Source organism: Cladophialophora immunda, assembly GCF_000835495.1.
Source record: "Cladophialophora immunda strain CBS 83496 unplaced genomic scaffold supercont1.6, whole genome shotgun sequence".
Lineage (NCBI taxonomy): Eukaryota > Fungi > Ascomycota > Eurotiomycetes > Chaetothyriales > Herpotrichiellaceae > Cladophialophora > Cladophialophora immunda.
Genome location: NW_015622546.1, coordinates 2,436,358 through 2,462,584, shown reverse-complemented (window position 1 = coordinate 2,462,584; position 26,227 = coordinate 2,436,358). Strand labels below are relative to the sequence as shown.

Genomic DNA, 26,227 nt, shown 5'->3' with positions numbered 1-26,227 from the left:
GTGAGAGAGCTTATCTCGGGCCCGCTTGGCTCGGGAATACCCTCGGGCGCGATGTCCTTTACCAGCCTTTACTCGTGTTCTTGCACACTTGGGTGGGAAATACGAGACAGAAGAGACGCATTATTCAGCATACCTAAACACATATTCGGTGTCTGTGCGTTGCGAGCTGGCCAGGATTTTCTCGTGTTCTTGAACATTTGGCATGGGAAATACGAGACAGAGGAGACGCATTGTTCAGCCGCATTGTCCAGCTGACATGCCCAAATACAGATTTAGTGTCTGTGCGTTGCGAGCTTGCCAGGATTTTCTCGTGTTCTTGCACACTTGGCATTGGAAATACGAGAAAGAGGGGTTTGACCTTGCTCTCTCTTCGGTGATCCTTATCACGTTGCAGGGACTGAGAAATTTAAATTTCAGATTGGCAAGATGTGATTCCTCAGGACTGCGTATCTTATGTGAAGTAGTAAGCTAGTGAAAGACTGATCCCAATAACGGTGAAAGCAGACAAAACAAGCTTCCCTTTGATGGCGGACGAAATGGTATGAGTAGCTGAAACGGGAGAATTGGCAGTGGCAGTAGCAGTAGTAGTCGTAGGAGGCGGTGGTGTATTTGGCGGAGTTGTTTCACTAAAACTGCTCCCTCCTGTTGATGTAACGACAGCGCTCGTGGAAGAGGCGACACTCGTTGAAGACACCGCCAACGGGGAGAAGTCGGTCTGCGATAGCCGGTGAGCAAGTCGAGCACCGAACCCTAGGGTGAGATCGTTCTGACTTACTATGGGGGCGGTAATGGCGCTGCAAACGATATTTGACCAGAGTGTGCTGGACGTCACGGGCGTACCGACGCACAATGCCCCACCGATCTGACATGCACTCGCCAAGCTCAGAATGCTGGCCTGGCAGGCGCACGACGTGGATTGAGCTGGCGTTGGGTAGTTCGTGTCGCAAGATTTCGTTGAGATCTCCCAGCGGGCACAGGCAGAATTGACGCTGTTGCAGTATAATTGACCAGGATACGGCGTGTAGGTGGACAGAATGGGGGTGGTGGCGGTGAATGAGAGGTATGGGCTGCAAGCGGAAAGCCATGCTGTCTTCAATGCCTCGTAGTAGCTGTCCTCGTCGTCGGTTCGGCCGCATTCACGGATTTCGCTTTCACAGCTGTGGAAGAAGCCAATGATGAACAGTCATGCACCAGAATGTGTTTTGGGGGGGGAGGGGAGGGGGGTTGCGGTCGACGTACTCTGTGAAGGAATCAAACACATCTTGTGTACAATAGCAGGTGATTAATTGGGAAGTAGCTGTGGCCGGGAGTGCATTGCAGATGTTGTCTTGATTCAGTAGATAGCTGCAACCCGTGAAGCTGATGCTGGGGCAGAGCGATTGGATGGAGGAGAGCTGTTGCGAGATGCTCTGTTGAGCGGATGTGTGCTGAACGAGCCATGCAAGTGCGTGTAAGAGCAGGGTCTTCATCTTGCGTTAGACTTTAATTCTCAAAGTTTCACTCGGCGACATCCGAGCAAGAGGGATGGTGTGTTTAGATTTTAGTATTTTCGTACGAGGAGATTCGATGTAGATATCATGAAGAGGGTAGAAAGTTGTTTCAAATCCATTGTCACGTTCAGACGTTCTCGTGTGAAGAATTCTCCGCATTTTTGCGCGAATTTGCGCTCCATGCAAGAATGGGCACAAACAGGTTACACATCCTCTAGAGTAGTTTTGGACACGAGGTTGTGTGGGTCGGGGCGGGGATTGGTGAGAGCTTCGGCTGGAAGGGCAGCCGCTGTGAGGAAATGTGGTATGTTCGTTTTCTCAATGCGTGGTTCGTGTTGTCGTGACTTTTGTGACAGGCAAAGACAATTTCATTCAGAAGCGATGGACCCGCGGGAGAGGGGGGGGGGGGGGGGTTTACTCGCCTGTTTCTCCGGCTTGGGCACCTTTTCTCTCTTGAGCCGCTATAGGCCTTGAGAAGCCCATCCAGGAAATTTTTCGGTAGGTAACATTGAGATTAAGATGAATCGTTTGCTCAGGTTGACACGCTGAACACTGTAACCACACGATAGTGGAATCAATCCTGTTGGGTAATCGCTGTGTATATAATCCTCAATTCCTCGCTTACTCACTCAGGCACTGCTATTATTTTATTCTCTGATGCTTTGTCCCGGTGCAAATCTAAGTAAACCCCAGAAAGATAGAGGTGTCGTGCCCTGGTATGGACGGCTCGCCCCGGATCGATGCTGTACGCTTCTCCCCGCGTCCTCGGCCTTCAAGATGTTGCCAGTCAATTCCGCCATCCACCGACGAGAACCAAAAGTAAGTTAATTTCACGTCCTACAGGGTTACCGACGCACCACGGAGTCCATCGCGACTTCATTAACTGATACGGTAGCGTCTCCCTATGACGCCGTCAGCGACATCCTACACATAGTTGACTGGTTTGCCAAGACCCGCAAAGAAGAGAGTCGACTCCACTGGAGAGAATCCAAAAGATGGCGAATTCGCTGTACCCCTCACATGTCTGCTGGTATACCTTTCTGGATCGACACCATCTGCGTCCCTCGTGAGCCCACCACAAGAAGGCTTGCTATGGAACGATGAGAGATGTATACGCACGAGCCGAGAGAGTCTTGGTACTTGATTCTTCTTTGCAGCTGATTGATTCCACAGCACCCCCTGAAGAGATATTGCTGGCGATCAGAGCATCGGTTTGCGCACGACGTCTGTGGATCTGGCAAAAGGCTATTTTGGCGCATCGGATACTCTTCCAGCTCCAGGACCGCGCTGTCGCAGGAGATGATATAATGACGCTTTACTATACATCTCTCTCGCTGCGACCTTCCACTGTTAGTCTCCGATTAGTCAACGACTGCACTGGTCCAAATGCAAGGTTGAGCAGATCTTTACTCCGAGTGATGGCTTCGGCTAAGCCAGAAATTAAGTTCGAGCCAGGGACAGAGGGCGATTCTTCTAGCGGCACGGTCATCGGGGCATGGGAGCGTAACACCAATGAGTTGCTGCCTCGGTGGGAGGCAGCAGTCACCTGTACTGACCCAGAAAGTATCTGCGATCCAGACCCCATTAAGTATCCGGCGCAACATACTCTATACCAGGACCAGGATCAGGATATCCCGCTCGGAAAAGATCTTCAAGTCTGGAGACATCGAGGGACCCGATCCCGGCTACGAGACCGCCTCAGTAGGTGGGTATTTCCAAAGCAGAGTACTCCTTTTGAAGGCCAGTCTGCCATCTCACTGGATCGGCTAGCAGAGACCCGTCTCAATTCTTCTGAGGCGCGACTTGTCGAAATGATGAAAAGGGTCGTCTGCCATAGTGGGCCTTGCCGCTTTTGGCTCATCGGCTTTGATCCGTTGTTTCTAGAAGGAAGCTCCTTCTACATAACTTTGCGTGGGCTCGTGCTGGATAGTCTTACCAGTGCAGATGGACGGCGCACACCAAGCCATATCGAGCTTGCAGAAACCTTTGTGGCCCTCTCAGAACGCTCCACCAGCTGGATCGAAGACGAGGCAATTTGCCTGGCCATCATCCTCGGCCTGGACGTCGGAAAAGTACAACACGCTATAGGCCCTGAACGAATGGAGGTGCTTGTCCGCATCTGGGAATCGGTTCCTAGAGGCTTGTTCTTCGTTCGCGCTCCTCGGATGATCAAGGATGGTTTGCGTTGGATGCCGAGATCGTTGCTGAACTCTGGTCTGGGGCAATTTATCAGGGAATATCATATAACGAGGGTCCCAGCCCTCCGTACTGAGCGTGGACTGCAACTTCAAGCCGCGGGAGTGTTTGTCAGCCTGATTGAGATGCAAACTGCACCGGACGGTCAATTGTACCTTGAAGATGAGGTTGACTGTTATGCGATTATAACATCCGGGATCCAAGAGCTTGAACTTGTTGACTTCGAACATGACCAATGCGCTGTCGTCTTCAACTACAGGCTGAACCCTGGACACTACACAATGGCAGTATTGGTAAGTGTGACGAGTCGCGAGGACGATATCATCTTCGCTCGTTACCTTCTCAGAATCGGGGCTCTCGCACCACATCCAACACGTAGACCTGGCTTACTGGAAAAAAGTCGCAGTGCGTCATTTACATCATCACAGCAGAAGTGGTGTGTGGGTTGAGGTCAGATCGTCTCACAGTGGCTGAGAAGGTACGGGCTGAACAGGGATGCGTGACTTTGCCCGGCTCCATCTTGATCTTCCTTTCTGTGGCGGCGATTCAAACAAAGTAGCAACTACTCGGAGCTCATGTGTAAACTAACTCAGACTGTCCCTCTTTAAAAAAGTCCTTGCTCCTGACTCACTCTTCAGTTCTCCTACACATTGTCTTCCTAAATCACGATCCAGGCTTGACAACACCCGGCGGAGCGTCTTCTCGCTCCTTGTAATCGGCCTTTGGCCGAATTCCCCCTTGACCTTTACCCTCCCACCGAGTACAAAATTGAGTCCATTCAGGGTTCCGGCCCGCGGAGTACGAAATTCCCTCTCATGCAGCGTCCGCTCCAGCCGCCGTCTCTTCTACCTCAGTCATTAGCTGATCTAAATGTTCTCCACGGAAGGGAAGGATCCCAAAGTTGGGTAGGGCACTATTGAAAATAGATTCTGGTGCGCTAAGCTTCTTTGTGTGGTAGAGATTTTGTTCTCAGAAACAGCCAATTCGACATTGAAATCTCGACACGATTACTTTCCACTTCCATCTTTGGACCTGAGCATGACCTGAGCCTGTCCGTCACGTGACTGATCACGGTGTTCAATTAGTCTGAGCAACTGGTCAATCGTGCCCATATCCGGGCCAGCCCGCACGGGGACTAGGATCAGCCAGGTAAGTTTTACGGAACGTACACTTCTCTTGGGTAATGTTCGTTATTTGGCCGCCAAGTGGGCGTATAAGCTAAGCTGTATATAATATAGATAGACATTACCATTTGGTATGCATTCCGTTGGCGTATATCACGTCTTGACAATGCTTTGGCATCTCATTGATGAGTTGCTTGAGCAAATCCTGTCCTGTAGCATCCCAGGCTCGTATAACTCGCTCACGGAGTTGATCATATGATGTTGTTGGCTGTGGGTAATGGAGTTGTAGCCAGTCCTTCATCTCCATTCATACCGTCTCAATTGGATTGATATCTGGCGAATATGCTGGTTGATACATCGAATGTACGCCTCGCTCTTTGAATCCGTCGCTTGTAGCCTTGGAGGCGTGTGAAGGAGCGTCATCCCACATCAGTATCAAGTCGGGATGAAGACGTAACCAGCCGTGAATCAATGGCTTTACCGCCACTAGTTATCGAAAATGAGCAGGATGACTGTGCACCATCGCCGGTCGAAGAGCAAGTCGCCTAGTATAGTGTCACGGGGTGAGGGAGGCGAGTAGCACTCTCACAGAAATTCCGTACGGAATCTATATAAACAAAGAGGCTCGGGATTGGCGCAACTCTCTGTTTACAAAATATCTCGCCGTCTCGACCTCTGGGAGTTGGGCAACAGGCGCGTGAACAAGTGCGAATATTCGGTACATTCGTGCGCCAGGTGAGTACCTGCGTCAGATAATGAATACGGTACGTAGTCGCCAAGATTTGGTGCCCGTATACGTTCCGAACTCGTTCGCCTCAACACCTTACACAAACATTTCATGCTGGGTGACACAAAGCTAACCGGTGAGGTTGGAAATTGTACATTGCTCGGAGAAACTTTGGACCCTTTCGAGATAACCGCCTCTAAAATATGTCCAACAACGAACGGCCCCCATGTGCCGACAGATCATGGATGATGCATAGCATTGGGCATGAGCACGGTCCTCTGGACTCATCGTTCAGTAACGCACCCTCCAGAGTGGTCAGGAGTTTTACAGATATCAGAGATGTTCACCATCTGAGCCAACCAATTTCGTTGAAACACGACATGGGCCCTCCACAGCTCTTTCGTGCGACCAAAAGGCCATGCTCCTATCTCAATCTGTTAATGTTTTGTCAGACATTGAAGCATTTGCCATTTTTCTTCGGGTGGCACAGAGAACCTGTGATTCCGAACAGCAACCGGGCCTGCTCCTGCTAACAAGGATCAACACTTCGCGCGTAGCCCCAGGCTCGCCCAGAAACTACCTGTTTGCTCAAACACACATACTTGAATATTATTCCATCACATTCCGAATAATACGGGTTTCTTAGTTTCTTAGCCGCCCATGTACTCGACAAGAATCGAAAATGGAGCATCGGTCATCATTCAAAGATTTCATTGCGGTAAGTGGCGAACCTGAATGTCACCGCCACCCAAGCTCTCAACCCGATTCTGTTCTACGAGGCTAATTTGTGTGCGAATGTCTACTAGTTTTTGGGATCGATACGCGGGGATATCGCCAATATCACTGCCCCTCCGTTCTTCCTAGCACCTCTGTCGGTGGTTGAGCTCCCTTCGTGCTGGACAGAACGCCCTTCGCTCTTCATAGCACCGACACTAGAATCTGATCCTCAAAACCGTGCATTACGTGTGCTGGAATGGATTCTATGTTCGCTCAAATCGCAATTCTACATTGGACAGGATGTAAAAGTTGGCATGCGGAAACCACTGAATGCGTTCTTGGGGGAATTGTTTTTTGGCCAGTGGACCGATGAGGCATCAGCAGTGAGGATGATCTCAGAGCAAGTTAGGTAAGAGAAGAGACTAGTCCTGTAGAGCTGCTGAGAGTTGTCCCTGACGTATACAATCTCCACATGTCTGGCTAGTCATCATCCTCCCATCACAGCTTGCTATATGTGGGACGATCAACATGGCATTCGGGTGAGCTTGCACGTCTGTTCGTAATTGTTTCACCATCTAACAAAGACTTCAGGGCATCGGGTATACTCGGGTAGAGATGACTTTCACAGGCTCTCTGAATGTCAAGCAAACTGGTCACGCTATTTTGCATCTCGACAGGCACGACGAGGACTACCTGATACCATTTCCGCCATGCAAAGTGAAAGGATTTCTATCAGGCAAGCTATATCCTGAGCTTTATGGCACATGCCACATCATTTCATCTGCTGGGTTTGTCTCTGAGATCACTTTCTCCGGCCAAGGCTTCTTTTCCGGCACCAGAAACCACTTCAGAGCCAAGACGTATCGAGCGGCAGACGAAAACAAAACCCCCATATACCTCGCCAGCGGACAATGGAGTGATAATTTCACTATACGGAACGCCAATGACGAGAACGACGTCGTGACTTGTGTCGTGGATCCGTCCTCTGCGGCGCCGCTTCAGATGGTTGATATCAGCAACCAGGATCCCTGGGAGTCCCGGAACACATGGAAGCACGTCATTGCCGCCTTGAAAGAAGGTGACATCCAGAAAGTGGTGAGAGAGAAGACAAAACTCGAGGAAGCACAGAGAGCAATGAGAAAGAAAGAGTCAGCTGAGGGTGCCGTGTGGGAGCCAAAGTTCTTCTCTTCGATTCAATCAGACCCCACATTTGAAAGACTTGCTGCAACTACAGGGTGGCAGCTCCATGCCGAGAGAACAAAAGGCATATGGCGGTTCGACCATGAAAAGGCAGGAAAAGCAACGAAGCCATACCGTGGCAATTATACACCGTTCGGATGAGCATGCACACTGTATTAGAACAAAAAACCCCAGGGCTTCAATTAGCGCCGGTTATTGTCTCATCGTCGTAGCTCATTAGTTTCCTTGACACCAGAAAATCTTTTTCCGCATCATCCACTGGATACCACGGTTGTTTCTGTCCGTTCAAGGTTGTTGCAGCAATGCAGCTTCAGATTGATTTTTTCGCTTCCCAGGATATCTCTGACTCTCCAGCTTCCTTTCTTCCGTCAGGCAGGACCTTCTCTGTCTTCTGAACGCATAACAGCATGCAGGGGTATGCAAAGTCGCAGATAAAGCTTGTTGCCCATAAGAAGACCGCGAACGGCGACACGACATATTCATGAGCTTCCCTCCAAAAGTACCACTCCCAGCCATAAACAAGGTAGAATCCAATGATTGAACCGGCGGTTCTGGTGCTCCTGGTTGTTGTTAACGGGAGACTTGAAGACAAGGCTGGAGAAGACTCACCATATTGCCCAACTCACCCCCCCAGAGTGCTGTCGCACCATCAGTTGGCATAAGCTTGCCGCCGACAAATAGCATTGGCAAAGTATTGCACTCCAAAAGCCCAATTCTGTCGTATCGGGACCCACAACACCTCTGTAGAACTTGCCATCCTTCTTGCCAATTTCATTTTCGATCCACCACCTTGCAAACGTCCAATGGCCGAGCGTGGCAACAGCCGTCATCACCGTGAATATAGCCCCAATGTGACGCGCCACTGTCGGCGAGTGCGTCCATTCATACCTGGCATATCGGACAATACCATACACCAATCCACAGTCTATGAGCAACCAAAGAGTGAAAACAGATTTCTCCAGTGGTGATTCGGCAACGTAGAGGGCATACACCAATTCCCAGGAAAAATTGAGAGCGAGAGCGAAGAGAGGCATGCCATATGATCGCGAGCGAAGGGACTCGCGGACATATAGGATGTAACAGACCGTCCAGAGACCTCCTCCAACTTGAAGAAAGAAATTGCAGAGGGGCACAACATGGAGAGGAACGTGAGGTGGAGGGATGTCGTTAGAACCCATTGTTCAAAATCTTCAGGTCGATGAAACCACGTACAGACTGGAATCAAGATGAAAGGCGGTGATCCCAGATTGCTTGATGCAGGTCAAAAAGATTAGAATGACTGAGAGGGTGACCAAAGGGTAAAGAAGAGAAGGTAAGTTGAGATGGAGGTGAAACTATACAGGAGCGTGCCAAGCCTTATGTGATTACATAATGACCCTCCTTTTTCTCCCGAGGAGTTACACATTTTGGGCCACAGTATGCGACTGCACATAGCCCAAAGCTGGAGTTGAGAGGTAAGAATGGATTTCCGCGACTTGAAAGATTCAGCCCCATTGTTGCAGGACTCCACATCATGAGGCAGGAGGCAGTCACCGTCTGACTCCCTGTCTGGTGCTACACTTATGACAAGGATTCCACACTACCCATTCGTATGGTGAGGGGCGTCAGGTGTGATTGTGATACTTGCTTTAAAATATGATTGGTTTGTGTGACAGGCCATGTAGTGCATCGTGTATGTCTTCCTTGCCGTCATGTGCAATTTTCATCCTGCCTTGGGCCTTGGGATTGGGGGAACATTTTACAACGAGGCTGTGGCGCGTCCGCCGTCCTAAACCCTGTTTCGTGCTACCCAAACGCCTTTGAATTTGATTTGGATTTCAGCTCCTCTGTCCAGAAGTACAAGTCAAATATTGCACTTGCTGCCCACGGGAAGATTTAGACAAAACTTTGTCGAGTGATCGAGCTGAGACTGGTCCTCAAGGCGAAGTCTGCGAGCATACGAGGATTGATCGATTCAACCAGCAATACTCCATTTCACCTTGCATGGACTACTCGCTGTTTGATCCCGACATCAACGTGATTTTTCGTTTTATACATGAACCGTGACGGTCAATTTCCCACTATGACGACAATGCCTTCACATCAAAACGACACTGTTCCAGAAGACTGCGTTGCCGGCTTCTGTGGCTGGGTTAGAGAACCAGAATATCGTGGCACCTTTGGCATCATCCTGTCATCTTTCCTCGTTCTTCTAACCTGCACTTGGACGGTCCTCCATCTTAACCCTCCTGCACCAAATGAGACCTCTCTCACAACATGGCTTCGAAAAAGCCGCTGGGCCGTCCTGGCTGTTTTTGCACCAGAATTAATCACTCTTTTCGCGGGCTGCCAATGGTCCTCCGCCCAATCAACAATTGCTTCTATGCAGGCTCTAGGAGCCACCCAATGGACCCTGATTCACGGCTTCTATGCAGACGGAGGGGCCTTCCTCCTTCACAGCCCTGACATGCCCCCTTTCCCTATCAATACTCGAGCTATACACTACCTCGTCGAGCGGAAATATCTGGAACTACCAACACTTACGAGGGACGATATCATGGATCGTAGCAAGACCAATAAATTTTCCATGGGTATGGCGATCGTTCAGACAAGTTGGATGATCGCACAGTGCATCACGCGGCTGGTACAATCGCGACATGTTATCCCCTTGGAACTCGTCACGGTGGCCTTCGCAATTTGTACCATCGCGTCATTCCTATTTTGGATGAACAAACCGCTTGACGTTGCAGAGCACTCGCGGCTCCGCACATCGACAACAATTGCCGAGATTCTTCAGAATGCTGGCCATGTCGCACACCAACCTTATGTTGATACACCGATGGATTTTGTTCAAGGGTGCGGTGTACAACAAGAGTCGGGAGCCTGGGGCAGGCGATCATACTTCAAGACCTTCGGAGGCCTTCAAGAGCGGCCCATCCAGCGAATTCCAGACGACTACACTCCTCCACCAGCAACCATTCGGCTAGCCTTTCCATTATGGATGCTTTCCATGATACATTGTGGAATCCACGTTGCCGGGTGGAATTTTCCATTCCCGACAGCCATGGAACTATATCTATGGCGAACTGCTAGCGCTACAATGCTTGCAATACTGGTCGTCTGGGGGTTCTTAGAAGTCTTAGCTGTCAAACCTGGGTTTGATTTCACCGTAAGTTTGTTGTTTGTGTGGGAGAAGAGAACCACGTCGAATTCTAGATTCAGGAGAAGGGCTTTGGACGTACCTGCGGCGACGTGTGCATTTATTTACATTATAGCTCGACTATTGCTCCTTGTTCAAGCTGTGGTCACCTTGAGATGGATGCCGATTTCGGTATATGAGACTGTTGATTGGGCTGAGTATATGCCTCATCTGTAGAATCAAAACACTATCCCAGAGCTGTTCAAGGCAGAGGGCTATAGAATCAAACGCAGTTCTAAGCTTCTTTTCTGACTTGGATTTCCTGCTGCATCGGGCGCTTCAGCCCCATCCTCTGCAGCTGTGAGACAATCACTCTCTGTTGCAAGGCGTAAACACGGCCCAGCAAGCTGCCACGTGGTCGAAACACTCACGGTCTCCAACACAGGTGATACATGAGGCATTTCCACTATCTGCGGGTTTTCCTCCCGTCTTTCTTAAGGTGCAAAGGACTGTCGTCTGACGCGCATAATATGTTATTATTTGCTGCAGCAACGATGGGTATCGTGTCCGATTGGTTGCTTTAGTTCAACTGTGCACGCCTCAGCTCGTATATTGCCTTTAATGCCTTGAAGATGTGCGGTCTGTTCGGATCTTGCACTTTTAAGCCACGACCAAATAATGTCATCTCCGTGCTGAACTTTGATCATCCGCATGTAAAACCTTCTTTAGCCAAAATCTTTTGCGCCGCAACCTTTCATTTCAAGACTATGAGAGCAAATCTATTCAATACCCAAGATGCTTGCATACGAAATATGTCTTGCCGCCATGATCTTTCTCCTTCACAGATACGTCCTGCGTATCCACACATGTCGAAAACACCCACCGGGTCCCCTTCCGCTACCATTGGTGGGTAATCTTTGGACTATCCACAGGTTGAATGTCGCCGCTGAGGAGACATGTCTCAGCCTTGCTGATAACTACAAAGATATCTGTATGCTCTGGTATGGACCTTCGCCTGCTGTGTTGGTCAACAGTCCTCATGCTGCTTACGAAATTCTCTGCAAGGTAAAGAATCAAACTTGATCCACGCAACGCACAATAGAAAGATGACTAATCTCCAGAGCCAGATGAGCGTCTCGACCTCCTCAAGACCAGAACATAATGCGTTTCGGTACACAATTTCACCGGGCAAATTGGTGATGACGCCAGTTGGCAGCACATTCCGTATGCTGCGCAAGATATACCATACTTTACTCAGTCCTCAGCAATCCGCCTCCTTTCAGACTTACCAGGATCAGGAATCAAGGGTTCTCCTCCGGAATCTGCTTGATAACCCGAACGACTTTCTCAAGGCCACTGAAAAATTCGCATTAAGTGTCATTTTCAGTGCTGTCTACGGAATTCGTTTGGCATCTCTCGAGCATCCTATAATCGTCGAATTCTACGAAATCTGGGAGACTTTACTCCGATGTAAGTCGCCGCTGTAAATCCAACGTTCCTACTCAAATATATGTCCAGACTTCCTTCCGGGGACTTGTCCTTTCGACATATTTCCGATTTTATTGAGATTGCCGACATGGTTGCAACCGTGGCATTGCTTAGCAGATCGCCTCACGAAACGTGAGGCCGTTCTTCACCACAAATTTCTCAAACACCTGAAATCGGAGATATATGGCGGTTCTGCGCCAGAGTGCTTCGGAAATACGCTTATTCAGGTGAGTTTGAACAGAAATTCGTTCTTGCATCGAAGGTGGCTGAAGGAAGCAGCTGCAGGATGACAAAACGGTTGACGATGAGGAGAGTATGAACATCCTTGCAATGCTGATTGGAGCTGGCTCGGATACCACGAGTAGTGTATTGCAAACCTTCTTCAAAGTCATGGCACTTCATCCCGAAGCTGTCAGCATGGCGCAAGCTGGTCAGTCATCACTCTTTGCTGCGAGATAAGAAGGATTGCCAACTGAAAAACCCATGCAGAATTGGATCGTGTCGTTGGCGCCGACCGCCTTCCCTCTTGGCATGATGAGAGTCAGCTTCCATATTTACGGGGGCTAATTAAAGAGCTTCATCGGTGGGCTCCGATCGGAAGTCTTGGTAACATCCTCCTCGAATTCGATGTGTGCTCTCTTGTTAAACCTTTTTGTGCAGGTGTACCTCACGCAACGACTGAAGAAATTACCTATCGTGAATGGGTTATACCCAAAGGAGCGATACTATTTCCAAACCTGCCGGCTTTGAGTAAGAATCGAGGTCGCTACGCTGAACCGGAAATCTTTCAACCTCTTCGCTTTATGGAAGATGAGCTACACGCTGCTGCATCGGCGCTCGATCAAGATTGGATGAAGCGAGATCATTTTCACTATGGATTCGGGCGGCGTCTCTGCCAAGGAATCTACGTGGCAGAATCATCTCTATACATCACGATCGCCCGCATTCTTTGGGGATATGATATTAAGAAGCGCCCAGAATGTCATCTGAGTATGCGTGACAAGACTGGTATGTTCTAGTTTCCAGCCTATCCTCCGCAAGTCTAACCACCTATATCTCTCAAGGCGGGCTTGTTACAAAGCCGAAACCTTTCACAGTCTCGATCGCAGTTAGAGGCTCAGTTTTTGAGACAACGATAAGAAGGGAAGTCGCTGAGAGTAAAATGAGCCTGGAATCACTTGAAGAGATCAGACTTTGAGGCCGAGCGTGATGTGCCACGATTACAATCTAGGCCGACGAAAACGCGCCCAATGGGTGGGGGGTTTGCTCTAAGACCTCAGACGGCAAAGGCCTTTCTGGATTTGTTTTCTTCGTCGCTCATTCAGTGTGTATGTGCGTCTGGAATAGTACTATTGTTCCTCGACCGTAAGGTCGGGAATCTCATCCTCGAGGTCCATGTCGTAGGCGGTATTGGGGGTCGGCTCCACTATCGAAGGGCTTCGTCGCGCAGGTAAGACGCGGCGACTGCGACTCGCCTACTTTGGTCGTACTCTTCCACTTCGCCGAAGTATACGTTACACCCTAAAAGGAAGTCGCGAAGTTCCTTTATAGATGCGCCGCGATACAGTAGCGGTGGAAAAGCGCGCCTATATCGCATAGTGACATCTTGCGATGCGCGTCTTTTACCTAGGGATGATCCTGCGCCTAGTACGCTACTCGCAGGGGAGCCTCCTGCGAGCTCCCTTTCCATCTCGTCGATCTCCTGTAACTGTCGCCTCTCCTGGATAGCTGCGTGGAGTCGCCCATGGTGGGTATGAGAAGCCCGGAAGCAAAAATGGTGGGAATGTTCTCCTGGGGCGGAGTCGAGGGGGCTGAAAGTCAGGAATACCTTGATCATGAGACACCTCCAAGTCAAGCTGATAAGTTCGACTCTATCCAGAGTGACTGTGAATCCGAGTATTCAGGCCCAAGCCTCTGATTTTGAGACACCACAGACCGCCTGCGAAATCTTTGAGCCGCTTTGAAGGCGATTTTCCGTGCCATTCGGCCGTAATTATTTTGCCAGCGGCTGCGAGTATAGTCTCCGCCCTCCCTTATTGACTTGTTCTATCGTGATCAGTTCATGTTAATCTACAAATTCGTGTCTCACGGGATAGCGCAGGGACTTGATTTCCGTCAGCAACGTCTTGTTTGACAAATAATGGGAATATTTAGGATGAAGTATCAGGCGGCGCTATAACTCTGCTTCCTTTCGTTCTTCCGACGCCGTTGAACTTGCAATGGAGAAACATCTTGAGTGCGTGTGATGGAACCTGTGGCTCCAGAACGTGCTGTGACTGCGGGTAATGACAGAACAAACAAGCAACGCCCCATGGCATCTGATTGGTTCGCTGCGCACCTAACTCAACAAGCTTTACGGCGTAATCGATTAGATTAGTACATATACGGCTAGCTTTTTATATAGCGTGTACCTAACTTTGTCTTCATTCCTCGTAGCTGTTTCTCTGTGGATGATCCCAGACGCGTTCCATGGGCACCAAAATTCACAGAACGATACTTCCGTTGGCAGCTACGACGATGGACCTCAGCACGGCCTTCGACATAGTACGAATGGATTGGAATTGTCTGGAATTGCGACTCGAAAGTGTTCGTCCGTCTCACCGGCTGCTCTTACCTGGATCCTGGATCACGCCCGAGATTGAACGGTCCTCGGTCGCCCACCCTGAGTGAGTCTCTGAACTGGGTCGCCTGGAGCGATAATGGAGCCATGCACCGTGGCATGATCAGACCACAACAGGTCTTGGTCGCAAACAAGTCCCTTGGTCTGCAACCTCTTTACGGAAGATGTTTTGACCAAGAAGATAATAATTACAAATCTGGGTCTACGGTTGATCGATGCCGATACAGGCCCAAGTTCGAGATCGCAGCTACACGCACAGGTCACACGGGGACACGGTGGTACCTCATAGACCTGCGCGACTCTCCTCCAATCCCAAGCCCGATATCCTTGGTTGATTCATTATCCGCACGCCACACCCTGTCCAGGAGAGATCTTTTCACAGGGAGTGTTACAACTTACTGGATTCCGCAATGAGGGATTCGAAAGAGGCGCCGCGCTGAAAGGCAGGTGGAGGCCACTTTCTGGCTAGATGCTTCTCGCCCCGAGAGGCCTCGGCCATTGTCAGTGGAGTGGCAACTTTTGCTGCAAGACCGTGTCGCCAGACCGCCAATCGCTCGATGAGGACCCATCACGACCAACTCCACAGACATTCTCAATACCATGCAGCGGTTGAGAAGGTTGCTGCCTCCACTCGAGGAGATGTTGCTGTGCTGAGACCAAGTAGGGCCGAAAACCCAACATACCTCACACGACTTACCACGAATTCAGGCATGTGGTTCCTGGGTACTCGTACCGTCTGAGGACTAATACGCCACCGATATAGATGTCCTCATGAGCAGGCTGCCGGTAAATCGAATTGCCAAGTCCGGCACGAGGTGAGTGGCAAGACTTCGACAGGCCAGATCGCAAGTGCTCGCTGAAATCAGCCGGGCTAGCCACACAACTGTTATCTTTGCGTCGGAACAACCAATGGGCTGACCTTCTCACGTCGCTGCCGTTCCCCACGAGCTGGGGCACCGCATGCTCCGGAAGTCTGGAGCAAGACACACACTCCGGCTGCACTAAGAGGGATTCCCTGCTGAGGAGTGTGTACCCACGTACCCTTTGGAACTGGGACCTGTCTTGGTGGGCGACGAAGGTGCCTCTGGCTAAATGTTCACCCAGCAGATCAAGTGACTTTCGAGGTTTGTACTCTCGTGGGGTATGGGAATACAGTGAGTCTTGCCGTCCGGTATCGTTCGAGGAGCACTTGACCGAGCTCTCAGCGCCAGGTACTGGTGTGGAAACATTGGTGACTATTCTTGAGGTCTGCGTTCGGTGCTTTGGTCGGCAGAAGGGTCGATCTTTGCCCGTCGCTGCCTCGGGTGTGGATTGTCACTGCCTCGCTGCCTCGACCTTCGACCGGAGCCGTTGCATGTCACGGGTTCCCCAGCACATGAAGGGCTATCAACTTTTCTTATCAATAATTAAACGGCAAAAGCTTGACGTGCTACGGAAATTTGTCGGTGCCCGACAAAGGGGAGAACAGCCGTCTGGGTCTCCGGTGTTGATGCCGCGGTCTAGATTGTGATAACTATTAGCCCGAATGCGCCCGATCCCATCATCTGGAAATGAATATAAAGGTCGGGATAAATCGATTTCTTTGCTCAAAGGGCCCTTTCCTTCACGGTTCTGTTCCTTTTGCGAACCCGGTCAAGGCGATGGAAACTGCTATCGCCACTGTCCCTGCCTCGGATCATGCTAACCGCCTCAAGACTAGGGGGTCCAACTGGGTACGCCTGGGCTGAAGCCCATGCACGTTGCCACAGGCTATCCTGGAACTACAACGGTGTGAGATCTGTGTAGGGTCTTATTGGGCTTGGAGAAATCCGTCCTGGACCGCCGATCACGGTGCTGAACCACCGGTCCACGGTCTAGAAGAGGGACCCTGACCTGGAGGCGGTCATGCGAGCTCCCTGCAAGGCGGAGCAACTGATCAGGGAGTGTGTGTCTGTCACCCAGCAGGTGCGGCACACGGCAAAGGATTGCGAATGTTGACGTCCAAATTAGATCAGGGATCTCATAACCGAAGTGAGAGGCGACCGGCTGGGCACGTTGTCGGTTCACAGAGGGGGTGTCGACAAATCCGCCCTCTCGACTGCTATTCAGATCCAGCTTATATGTTTTCCCGGTCTGAAGCCCTGACACGATTTATGGTATCGATATTGTATTCATGACAGCTAGTCCTGAATGAAGCCACCGTGCGAGTATGTTCACCTCCCCAGAAAATGGTTGTTCTTCCCAACCCCCAGACCCCGGATTTGGATGGGTGAACGACGCTTCTTGGGGGGTTTTGCCACGTGTGGGGACAAGCTTTTTCTGGAGAGGCCTTTTTCGTCATGTCTGGAAGTAGGCTCCGTGGCTTGGGAGGGAAATTGCATGGCAGAAATATGCCTTGGCTCATGCATTGCTTTCAGAGTCGTGTAAATGAAGTGGCAAGGTTTTGGGACTAGCGGTTCGGGAGATGGTTTAAGCGTACGATCCCTGAATGTTTGTGACAGGCAGAATACGAAGAGAGTTGCGACTGGGTGTGATTCAGCTTGGGGGGGTTGGATTGAGTCAAGGGCCATGGATGACAGGCGCAGGTTGCTCTCCTCCAATTACCGTCTCCACCCCCGCATTGCAGATGTGCCATTGGGGGCATTGGGGCATCCCGCACGCTGTGATTGGCGGATAGTATGCCCTGGAACACCCTACTCCGTCCTAGTGGGGCGGTTAAGCTACTAAGCTCCACCGCCAATCCTGCTTAGCTGGTGCTCACCCACGTTCCCCCCTTAGCACACACACTCTCTCTGTGATCTTCTGCCCTGTTCTTACACTTCCACACACACACAATACACACACCTGCCTCCTGCGGCAGCTCCCCGCTAGCCTTCTCCACGTTCTCTATTGTGGTTGATCAACCTCACACGTCTTGTTCGTTTCTGGACCAGACACAACGCCCGGATTAGCGACGGGGCCAATGCACATTTAAACGAAAAGGCGAAAGAACAATACAAACAGGCCGTCGACATGGGTTTGCCGGTTTATCCTGCATGAAGGGGGCCTGCCTGTGTCACATCCCTGACATGCATATTGATTATATTCCCGGCCATCTTCCCCAGCTTATCAACAGCCTCTTTCAATCCTGATCAAATATCACCCCTCCCGACCATCTACTTCCCCCTTTCTTGTCGTGCTGCTTTGCCCTCTTTTCCCTTTGATACCCAAACTGCCTTTTTGTGTTTTTTTCCTCAGAGACTGCCATCACCATGCAGCTCTACGAGAGGGTGAAGAATGATTTCAAGACCGATGTTACCTGGAACCGGGTCGTCCGTTACGGGATTCAGGGCCTGCGTGCCGCCCCAGAAGCATCAGGGAGATATGTCGTCGAGAAGGTCCCCATTGTCGGGTGGCTGCCTCGCTACAACTATCGATGGCTCCTGACCGATTTTGTGGCTGGCTTGACCCTGTCGCTCATGTTGATCCCCCAAGGTCTTGCCTATGCCAAAATCGCCAAAATCCCCGTGCAATATGGTCTCATGTCGTGCTGGGCGCCGGCAGTCATCTACGCCATCATGGGAACATCAAAAGGTGCAGTTTCTCCCTGGGAATACTCTGCGCTGGGGAAACGTGGCCTGCTTACACTGTTGCAGATGTCTCAACTGGACCGACTTCTTTGATCGGTTTGATGACCGCACAAGTCGTGGACGACCTCAAAAAGGAAGGATACGCTCCAGAGGCAATTTCATCCGCAGTTGCCCTCTCGATGGGCATCTACATGGCCGGTCTCGGTGTCTTGAAGTTGGGCTTTCTGCTCGACTTCATTTCCTACCCAGTGCTCACCGGCTTCATCTCTGCCGTTGCCATCACCATTGGCCTTGGCCAAGTCGCCAATCTCATCGGCGAGGACAACGTGGGCAGTGGCACCGCCAACCAGATTCATGACATTTTGACCAACTTCGGCACCTGCAACGGACGTGCTGCAGGTGTCGGCTTTGCTGGCATCATTCTCCTGGTCGCCCTGCAAAAGGCTGGTGAGAGATGGGGCAGCAAGAACAAGATCATCTGGTTCTTGTCCATCACTCGAGCTTTCATCGCTCTTCTGTTGTTCACCGGCATCAGCTACGGCGTCAACAAGGGACGTGATAGTGACGACTACCTATTCGATGTCAGCAAGGTCCCATCCCTCAGCATCCACACTCCCAAACCAGTCGACTCTGCTCTCCTTGGCAAAGTTGCTGGTCGCAGCATTGCCGCTTTCCTTGGTGCCTCGATTGAGCATCTCGGAATCTCCCGTGCCTTCGGCTTGAGGAACAACTATGTCATAGATCCCAGTCAAGAGCTTTGCTATTTGGGGGTGACGAACATCTTCAACAGCTTCTTCACCGTCATGGGTGTCGGTGGCGCCATGTCCCGGACGGCGGTCAACTCCCAGTGCAACGTCAAATCCCCGCTCTCAGGCCTCGTTACCACTGGTGTCATCGTCCTCTCCATCTACAAGATGACTGGAGCGCTGTACTGGATCCCGAAAGCCACGCTTGCTGCGATCGTCATCACGGCCATCTGGCCACTCATCGGCAAGCCAAGCACTTACTACCACTTCTGGAAAACTTCATTGGCCGACTTTGTTGCAGCCATGGTCGCATTCTGGGTGTCTCTGTTCACATCGACTGAGATCGGTATCGCCAGCGCTGTGGGCTTCAATGTTGTATACGTCTTGCTCCGCCAAGTTTTCAAGCAAGTGAAGACGGTCGGAGCCGACTCTCGTGCGGAACTTGCGGCTTCATTGGACGGTTCGCGCGGGATGCCGCCGCATATTCCTCCGGACACCCGGGTCTTCCGCTTCGAAGAATCCTTCTTTTTCCCCAACATCCAAAGGGTCAAGACCAACATCTTGGACGTTATCCAAACATATCATGCTCCCGAATATAACAACCGCAACGGCGAGGAGGCGGAACGGAACTGGTCTGTTGAGGCGGAGAAACGTATTGCACGGCTGCGCCGGAGGGCCAAGACTCAAGGAGTCAGCTTGCCACCGATCAACGTCGTGATCCTTGACTTCTCAAAGGTCAACTACTTCGATACCAGCGGTGTCGTAGGCCTGAAGAACTTCTTTGCCGAGCTAAGACACTATGCCGGCGACGGCACCGAAGTCCGCTTTGTTGCTCTCAACAGCATGACCCGCAAACGCTTTGAGCGCGCCGGCTGGACCTTGCTGGACGGGGACACCTCCATGGACACCTCAAAGGTGACGTCGGTGAGGGTTTTCCGAACTGTCGGCGACGCTGTTGTGGCCTCTCGACAAGACCATGAAATTTGCGAGGTCGTTGTCAAGACGGACAGCGTCGAGGAGAACACGACCATCACCCATCGTGAGAAGATGTAATACCCCCAGCACGCTGTTTGAACGAGGAGCAGGTCTTGCCTCGAGTTGTTGTTTTGGATGTTGTCTTCGCGAGCGCTCGGCAGGACATCGGGTCGGTTCGAGTGTATGAGTGTATGAATGATGATCGTTATATGGCGACGAGCATGCTGCACAAAGGCATGACACGCGTATAGGAAGCAGCTGGGAGAGCCGGCAGGGCTGATCCCATCCTTTTCGGGGGGCAGGCGAGGGCAGTGCACATAGTGCGACGACGCGACCTCCCAAAAGGCGTTTTCTTTTTGTACAGTCTGACAGAGGCAGACGAGAACGGGCTTCTGTTATATGAATGAGGCCGTGTGGATGCAGGATATCTATCATCAGCAGATACCATCTCTTTTTCTTTCGTTGACCCTATGGTCCACTATTCTCAGAAGCAATGCAATAATGCCCCCCCGGTTGTTGTAACATTTAGCCGGCGCCGCAATTTCACCGCCAGTTCGAGCCTGATCCGGTTTTCTCCACAGACGGCGAGGTGGATGGGCTCTGTCGCCACGGACTTGCGAGAGATAAGACATGTTTTCCAGCCCGTTGACGGCCAGCTCCATCGGTCAATTTCGGGATCCGAGACGGTGGGAGTCGAGAGGACGTGAGGGAAAAACGTATTCACGGCAGCTTGAGGATGGGAACCAAAGAGTTTTTCAACAGTTGCCCCTTTTTCTCGGAACAACATATTTATCCGCGGCTGTCACGTGTGGCAGGCTGAGATCTTTCACTGCTCTGCCCAACGGTGCGGTTGATCGTTGCTGACCAAATGATCAACGAGCCCATTTCTCACTTGAAAAGAATATATACATGAGGTTCGGCCTTTTCGCCGCTCCAGACGCCTGTTGCCATCGTGCCGTGTCAACACAAGACGGAATTCCCTCGTCTTCAAACCCCTAGGGCTGCACCGGTTCTAGACACCAGACCACCCATTCACTCCAACCTGATTGCTCCCTCTGCTCTCCAAAAGAGCCACACCACGGACATGACGACCTTGGTTCCCCCCGCGATCCAGAGAGGGTTAGAAATATCTCCACCCTCCGTCAAGACTCCTCCGAGTCCGGCTCCGAGGAGGAGCGCCACGGCGGACACAAATCTGCGGTTGCGCTTGGGATTCTGAGTGATGGGCGCCGTAAACAGGGTCGGATCGAACATCAGGTCGCAGTATGTACTCGTCAGGACGACTGTTGGGAGTTCGTTGTACAACAACATCCTACTCATCACTATTTGACCGGCCGATTGAAATGAGAGGAGCCCCAGAGGCAACAGGACGATGTAGTTGTAGGGTAACTGGGTGCCGGCATCATTGGGGACCACATCGCTGACCACGAGGATCCCGCTGATGAAGCAGAGCAGAGCCTGGAAGAGGCACGAGCCGCTCAAAGTCCCTCGGCGAAGTGGGCCAAAGAAACGACAGGCGCGGCTGAAGAAAAAGGTCCCCAAGCAGAAACTGAGGATTGCTGTGCCAGACTTAACCCAACGATATGGCTGACTTAGAGGTTGTCCAGACATGCCCAAACCAACATATACCGTGTTGCCTGCAGCCCGGCACGTCAGCAACCCTAGTTTTGACCGCGACGCCCTTCCAGAGACTCACCGGTTTGCATGCTCACGAAGCAGCTCCAGACGTTGAAGACTGCACTGTCAACCAAACCTGATATGAAACAGGCGACGATCAAGATCAAATCTCCCCATTCTTTGTTCGCGTCTTCTGCCAGATACTGTCGCCATCGAGCCATACGGCTTCTTCTTTTGAAGAGCTCAAGCGAGTCGTCCATGCTGCTTTCTTCGGCCATGTTGATATTTGATGTTCAAACCTCACCCGGATCCGTCTGGTGTCACAAGGGATAGAGTCTTCAATTCGTGAAATAGGAGAACGCCCAACGCCCAAGAGAATGCGATGCTTATATGACGAGGTACCATTCCCAACAACTACGGAACGCCTCCGTTAACCGGACGTGGAGGCGGACCCCCCACAAGCAATGGGATGGTGGCGACAGCCTGTGACGGCTAAAGTATGAAGAGGGTTCCTGGTCCCTGGAGCTGGGCGCTGCAATGGGGATTCCCAAGCGCGAAAATCCCATCGCAACTTCTCCGCATAGCCATCAAACTCTGCCGGCGAAATCTCCACAAGATCTCCATGCAGACGAGATCTCCATACAGGGGGGCTGGCTTCTATCCAGGTCCGCATAAAGGATTAACCGGCAGCACAGGGCTCCGTATTACGCATCACCCTGGTCAATGCTTTGAACAAGGTCCATTTATATCCACCGGAAACATCACTTGAGTGGCTCTGCGGCGCTTTGCTCCGATCTGTAGCTACTAGTCAACGCGAAGACGAATCGATATCTCGTCTTTGTCCGGAGCATGTGTCAGACCCAAAACGGTGTGAAGCATTCCTTGCACGGATCAGCCTCAACATTCACCGACACCCAGCATTAGGCTATGTACAAGCTATGCAGTTGACATTTCTTCGTCTATATCTAGGTGAGACCGCACGGCAATTGTATCTGATGAGGGAAGCTAAAGTCTGTGCGGCCAAGACCTTCTGGCACTGGCAAATTTTGGAACAATGCATGCACCTGTGCTGCCTTAGGTATGCTCCACCTCCTTGCGAGATGTCGCAGACAACCAAGCTGGCGTAGTGCAACCGCCGACAGGAAAGTGCCGAGTGAAAAGTGGTGCTGGTAGACGTCTGCCAAACCATCAAGGAGTCTTCTTCTTTGGGAGGTCCAAGCGTTGGCAAACAGCCAGCTACAGCTTTGCAGCTTCATATCTGTGGCCAGCAAAGTGCGTGCAGATGCACCATCAGCGCCCAGTGCTTCCGTTGTCAATGTGGACTTTGTATCTGCATCGATCAACTACGTGCACGCCGCTGGCTAGAGGCTCTATCCCTCTCTTCGGTTTGTCCTCACGCAGACTCCTCACCCAGTGGGCCGCCGGGTAAAACGATATACCGCCGGGGCCTCTGGTTCAGGGCCGACAACCCATCATGAAGCCCGACAAAGTGGTTTTCAGCATCTCAGGATGGGTCGTTCTAGCTCCACGTACGGGTTGAAGCTTCGGTCAGGCATCAATCAGTCCTAGATCTCCCATTCTGGCTCTGGTTGAAGGAACGTTGGGGCGGCCAAAGCGCCATGCTTGTTTACTAGTGCGTGTTCGAAGGCGGGTTCTGGGGCTGCCATATTTTCGTGATTAAATCGTGGGTGACATTGTGCCTATGACTCGTGGAGGGCGGCTTCAGTCATCGGCTTGAGGATCGCAACCTCGAAACTGCTGCGCCATGAGACTTTCTATAACTCGCAAAGGAGTTTCTCGTGCATCTTGCCTCCCAATCCATACGCTATCCCGAGCATAATGATACCGTTCGACTCATTAGCCGGCTCCGTATTCAGTTGGTTCTCGGTCAAGGAAACACATATTTCACAGACATAGATCCATATGACCATCTGCCAACGCTTTGATATGCCTTCTGGACACTGCGACGTGAGATCTAACCAGGGTGTTGCAGGCGTCTGCACTGCTGGATTAATGATAATCCGATTTCGGAGTGCTGGATACGGATTTTGACGCCACGGCCGGAACAACTGACTCTCCGGAAGGCTCGGACATGCAAGGCTGTCAGGAACAATGCTGGAGAGTCATCTCAAGCTCCTTCGATTGCTCGCTTGATGTCGATTCGGACGCAATTAGAGCCCGCAGCACGCCGAATCTCGAATCGAGCTCGACCCAAGTGACAGCCGCTGTGCCGGCAGCGGCTACGGCATCTAGGGGTCCCTTTTGCTGCCACGATACCTCGGCTTACTGTGGGTGGTCATCAGCGTCACTTCGGCAGTAGCAGCTTCTATCCAATCAACGCGCGTCTTTCTCCGCCTTTAGACACGGCTTCGACTGGTGAGACTGGCATCAAGTTTTCATTGAAGAGGACTCGGTGTCGTCGATACAGAGAGAGAGCGTCTCGTTGCGTGATTCCAAACCCCGTCCAGCCATGTCGCCTCAGATTCCCATCGTTGTCGGCGTTGGCGACTTCGTCAACCGGTCAACTTCAGTTGCCGACGCACAGGAGCCGTTGACACTGATCCTCAACTCCATCAACATCGCGCTGGATGACACCGGTCTTCCCCAAGACAAGAAGCAGCAACTTCAGGCTGCCATCGACAGTATCGATGTGGTCCGCACGTGGACTTGGCCGTATGACGACCTCCCAGGGGAGATCAGCCGCGGACTAGGAGTTGATGCACGGCATAAGTTCTACAGTGATCACGGCGGGAATAAGCCGGCCAAACTTTTCGACCAGGCTGCGAGGAGAATTTCGAACGGGCAGACGAAAGTCGCAGTTGTTACGGGTGGAGAAGCATTGGCGTCCTGTGAGAGACATACTCTACCGAAAACTCTCTCCAGCAAGAGGGTGTCTCTTCGACGCTAACGGATTGTGTCCTTCGAAATAGTGACCGCGTGCGCCGTGGCCAAGAAGCTGCCACCACCAGGATGGACCAGAACAAAGGAAAGAGTCGATACACCTTTCACTCCTACAGGCAGAGACCTGGGTAAAGGTAAATTCGGGATCCCACAAACCGAGTTCAATTTGCCAGCTTCGCTCACCACCATCCCAAGACATTGGCGCAGTTCACTCGATAGGAGCCCCCATCCACGTCTATCCGCTCTTCGAAAACAGCTTCCGTGCGCACCGCGGCCAATCAATACCCGAAAACCACGACGAATCGTCACAACTGTACGCCGAATTCGCAAAAGTGGCAGAGAATCAGCCGTACGCTTGGAATTATGGCAAGCCGGCAGCCACGAAGGAGGTCATCGGCACGGTAACGAAGCGCAATCGCATGATTTGCTTCCCCTGTAAGTGATCGCCGACCACCGGACAGAGGCGGCAGGATTGTGTGATTGCAGGTCTGCTGACGAAAGAGATTGCAGATCCACTTCTCATGAACGCATTCAACACCATCAATCTGGCTGGTGCGTGCATTCTGACCTCGACGGACTACGCAGAAGAACTGGGGATTCCAAAGACCCAGTGGATATACGCACTCGGTGGTGCTGGCACGCAGGACAGTAGCAACTGTGCGTATCTAATCAGCCCTTCAAAGATCCGTGATTTGCAGAGTTACTGAATGTTGGCGGCGCAGTTTGGGAACGACCGAATTTTTTCACGAGTCCCTCAATCGAACGCTCCATCGACGCAGGTCTGCAAGTCTCTGGTCTGACCAAGGAAGACATCGACCTTTTCGACTTCTATTCGTAAGCCAGCGCCGGTAGCTGGGTCACCCTTATAGCCAGTCTCTGACATGTAGTTGCTGCAGATGTTTCCCGATTGTCCCGAAAATGGCTGCTTCACATCTCAACTTGCCCATTACGCACGGCAACAAGCCTATAACTCTCCTCGGAGGCCTGACCAGCTTTGGGGGCGCAGGAAACAATTACTCCATGCACGTAAGTCTCTGCACACTTCGTCGGGAGAATGATGGGCTGCGGCTTACTCTTTCCCTCTTTCTCTCAGGCTATAACCGAGATGACGCGGCAATTGAGAAAGGGCAAGGGCCGATACGGCCTGATCCTCGCGAACGGTGGCGTCATGACCTACCAGCATGTTTTATGTTTGTCGACGACGCGCCGACGGGGCGGCCTCCCCTACCCTGACAGTGACCCGTTGCCGGAGTTCGTGACCGACATCCCCGTTCCCAAGGTCGATGGCAAGGTCGAAGGAGAGCAGGATGCTGTCATCGAGGTATGTTAGCCTTCTAAGATGTTGCACCTTTTAGACCCTGTTCTGTGAAGGACAGGATGGAGACTCCCTCAAGTGCGGGATGGAATGGCTGATTGTTTCGCGCAACCAACCACAACAGACATATACGGTTGAATTCAATCGCGACAATACCCCGCTCCGAGCATACATCGTCGGTCGACTCAAGAGCACAGACCACCGGTTCATCGCCAACCACGCGGACGACGAGACGTTGAAGCAGCTTTCGTCCGGCACGGATGAGAAGATTGGACGCACGGGGCGGGTCCGGAATGACGGGAAGAGGAACCTGTTTACGCTGAAGAAGGGAACATTGGGCAAGCTGTAAAAGAGTGTGCTGAGTGGTCGGTCGGTACACTCATGGTTCGCCTCTAGTTGGAGGACAAGTCCAGTGGATGTGCTGCACTTGGGTTTTCCTAGGGTG

At 51.6% G+C, this 26,227-nt stretch overlaps 8 protein-coding genes across 9 annotated transcripts; 5 read left to right on the top strand and 3 right to left on the bottom strand.

Annotated features, from left to right (window-relative positions):
• Positions 1 to 406: 406 nt before the first annotated feature.
• On the bottom strand, positions 407 to 1,566 carry PV07_10392 (uncharacterized protein). The gene is made up of 3 exons (XM_016397716.1): positions 1,240 to 1,566; positions 776 to 1,157; positions 407 to 715 (listed from the first exon to the last, which is right to left on the bottom strand). Exons 1-3 carry the CDS (start codon positions 1,467 to 1,469, stop codon positions 452 to 454), a joined length of 876 nt encoding a protein of 291 aa, XP_016244907.1. The 5' UTR covers positions 1,470 to 1,566; the 3' UTR covers positions 407 to 451.
• Positions 1,567 to 2,908: 1,342 nt separating this feature from the next.
• On the top strand, positions 2,909 to 4,135 carry PV07_10391 (uncharacterized protein; the record flags this gene model as incomplete). The annotated part of the gene is made up of 1 exon (XM_016397715.1): positions 2,909 to 4,135. One exon carries the CDS (start codon positions 2,909 to 2,911, stop codon positions 4,133 to 4,135), a length of 1,227 nt encoding a protein of 408 aa, XP_016244906.1.
• Positions 4,136 to 6,219: 2,084 nt separating this feature from the next.
• PV07_10390 (uncharacterized protein) lies at positions 6,220 to 7,595 on the top strand (the record flags this gene model as incomplete). The annotated part of the gene is made up of 4 exons (XM_016397714.1): positions 6,220 to 6,255; positions 6,344 to 6,663; positions 6,739 to 6,793; positions 6,846 to 7,595. The coding sequence occupies 4 exons, from the start codon at positions 6,220 to 6,222 to the stop codon at positions 7,593 to 7,595; spliced, it is 1,161 nt and encodes a 386-aa protein (XP_016244905.1).
• Positions 7,596 to 7,764: 169 nt separating this feature from the next.
• Positions 7,765 to 8,632, bottom strand: PV07_10389 (uncharacterized protein; the record flags this gene model as incomplete). The annotated part of the gene is made up of 2 exons (XM_016397713.1): positions 7,765 to 8,014; positions 8,064 to 8,632. The coding sequence occupies 2 exons, from the start codon at positions 8,630 to 8,632 to the stop codon at positions 7,765 to 7,767; spliced, it is 819 nt and encodes a 272-aa protein (XP_016244904.1).
• An 893-nt stretch (positions 8,633 to 9,525) lies between these two features.
• Positions 9,526 to 13,411, top strand: PV07_10388 (uncharacterized protein; the record flags this gene model as incomplete). The annotated part of the gene is made up of 7 exons (XM_016397712.1): positions 9,526 to 10,602; positions 11,700 to 12,042; positions 12,091 to 12,287; positions 12,340 to 12,490; positions 12,550 to 12,666; positions 12,721 to 13,068; positions 13,125 to 13,411. 7 exons carry the CDS (start codon positions 9,526 to 9,528, stop codon positions 13,256 to 13,258), a joined length of 2,367 nt encoding a protein of 788 aa, XP_016244903.1. The 3' UTR covers positions 13,259 to 13,411.
• A 4,334-nt stretch (positions 13,412 to 17,745) lies between these two features.
• PV07_10386 lies at positions 17,746 to 21,947 on the bottom strand. Of its 2 annotated transcripts, XM_016397710.1 has the most exons (3): positions 21,646 to 21,947; positions 18,850 to 21,586; positions 17,746 to 18,800 (listed from the first exon to the last, which is right to left on the bottom strand). In XM_016397710.1, the coding sequence occupies exons 1-2, from the start codon at positions 21,842 to 21,844 to the stop codon at positions 20,982 to 20,984; spliced, it is 804 nt and encodes a 267-aa protein (XP_016244901.1). In that variant the 5' UTR covers positions 21,845 to 21,947; the 3' UTR covers positions 17,746 to 18,800; positions 18,850 to 20,981. The 2 variants fall into 2 exon arrangements, with proteins under 2 accessions (XP_016244901.1, XP_016244900.1); XM_016397709.1 differs by having other exon boundaries at positions 17,746 to 21,586.
• On the top strand, positions 17,911 to 20,027 carry PV07_10387 (uncharacterized protein; the record flags this gene model as incomplete). Its single annotated transcript, XM_016397711.1, has 2 exons — positions 17,911 to 18,232; positions 18,295 to 20,027. The coding sequence occupies 2 exons, from the start codon at positions 17,911 to 17,913 to the stop codon at positions 20,025 to 20,027; spliced, it is 2,055 nt and encodes a 684-aa protein (XP_016244902.1).
• Positions 21,948 to 23,688: 1,741 nt separating the features above from the next.
• On the top strand, positions 23,689 to 26,176 carry PV07_10385 (uncharacterized protein). The gene is made up of 8 exons (XM_016397708.1): positions 23,689 to 24,415; positions 24,497 to 24,601; positions 24,663 to 24,902; positions 24,978 to 25,124; positions 25,190 to 25,301; positions 25,364 to 25,493; positions 25,561 to 25,788; positions 25,907 to 26,176. Exons 1-8 carry the CDS (start codon positions 24,037 to 24,039, stop codon positions 26,129 to 26,131), a joined length of 1,566 nt encoding a protein of 521 aa, XP_016244899.1. The 5' UTR covers positions 23,689 to 24,036; the 3' UTR covers positions 26,132 to 26,176.
• The last annotated feature ends 51 nt before the right edge of the window (positions 26,177 to 26,227 follow it).

Coding starts and splice junctions, on each gene's coding strand:
- PV07_10385 (XM_016397708.1), top strand. CDS start 24,037: ATGTCGCCTCAGATTCCCATCGTTGTCGGCGTTGGCGACTTCGTCAAC. Junction 25,302..25,363: donor GACCTTTTCGACTTCTATTC/GTAAGCCAGCGC, acceptor TAGTTGCTGCAG/ATGTTTCCCGATTGTCCCGA. Junction 25,789..25,906: donor AGCAGGATGCTGTCATCGAG/GTATGTTAGCCT, acceptor CAACCACAACAG/ACATATACGGTTGAATTCAA.
- PV07_10386 (XM_016397709.1), bottom strand. CDS start 21,844: ATGGCCGAAGAAAGCAGCATGGACGACTCGCTTGAGCTCTTCAAAAGA. Junction 21,587..21,645: donor CTTCGTGAGCATGCAAACCG/GTGAGTCTCTGG, acceptor GCCGGGCTGCAG/GCAACACGGTATATGTTGGT.
- PV07_10392 (XM_016397716.1), bottom strand. CDS start 1,469: ATGAAGACCCTGCTCTTACACGCACTTGCATGGCTCGTTCAGCACACA. Junction 1,158..1,239: donor GTGTTTGATTCCTTCACAGA/GTACGTCGACCG, acceptor CTTCTTCCACAG/CTGTGAAAGCGAAATCCGTG. Junction 716..775: donor GCGCCATTACCGCCCCCATA/GTAAGTCAGAAC, acceptor CGGCTATCGCAG/ACCGACTTCTCCCCGTTGGC.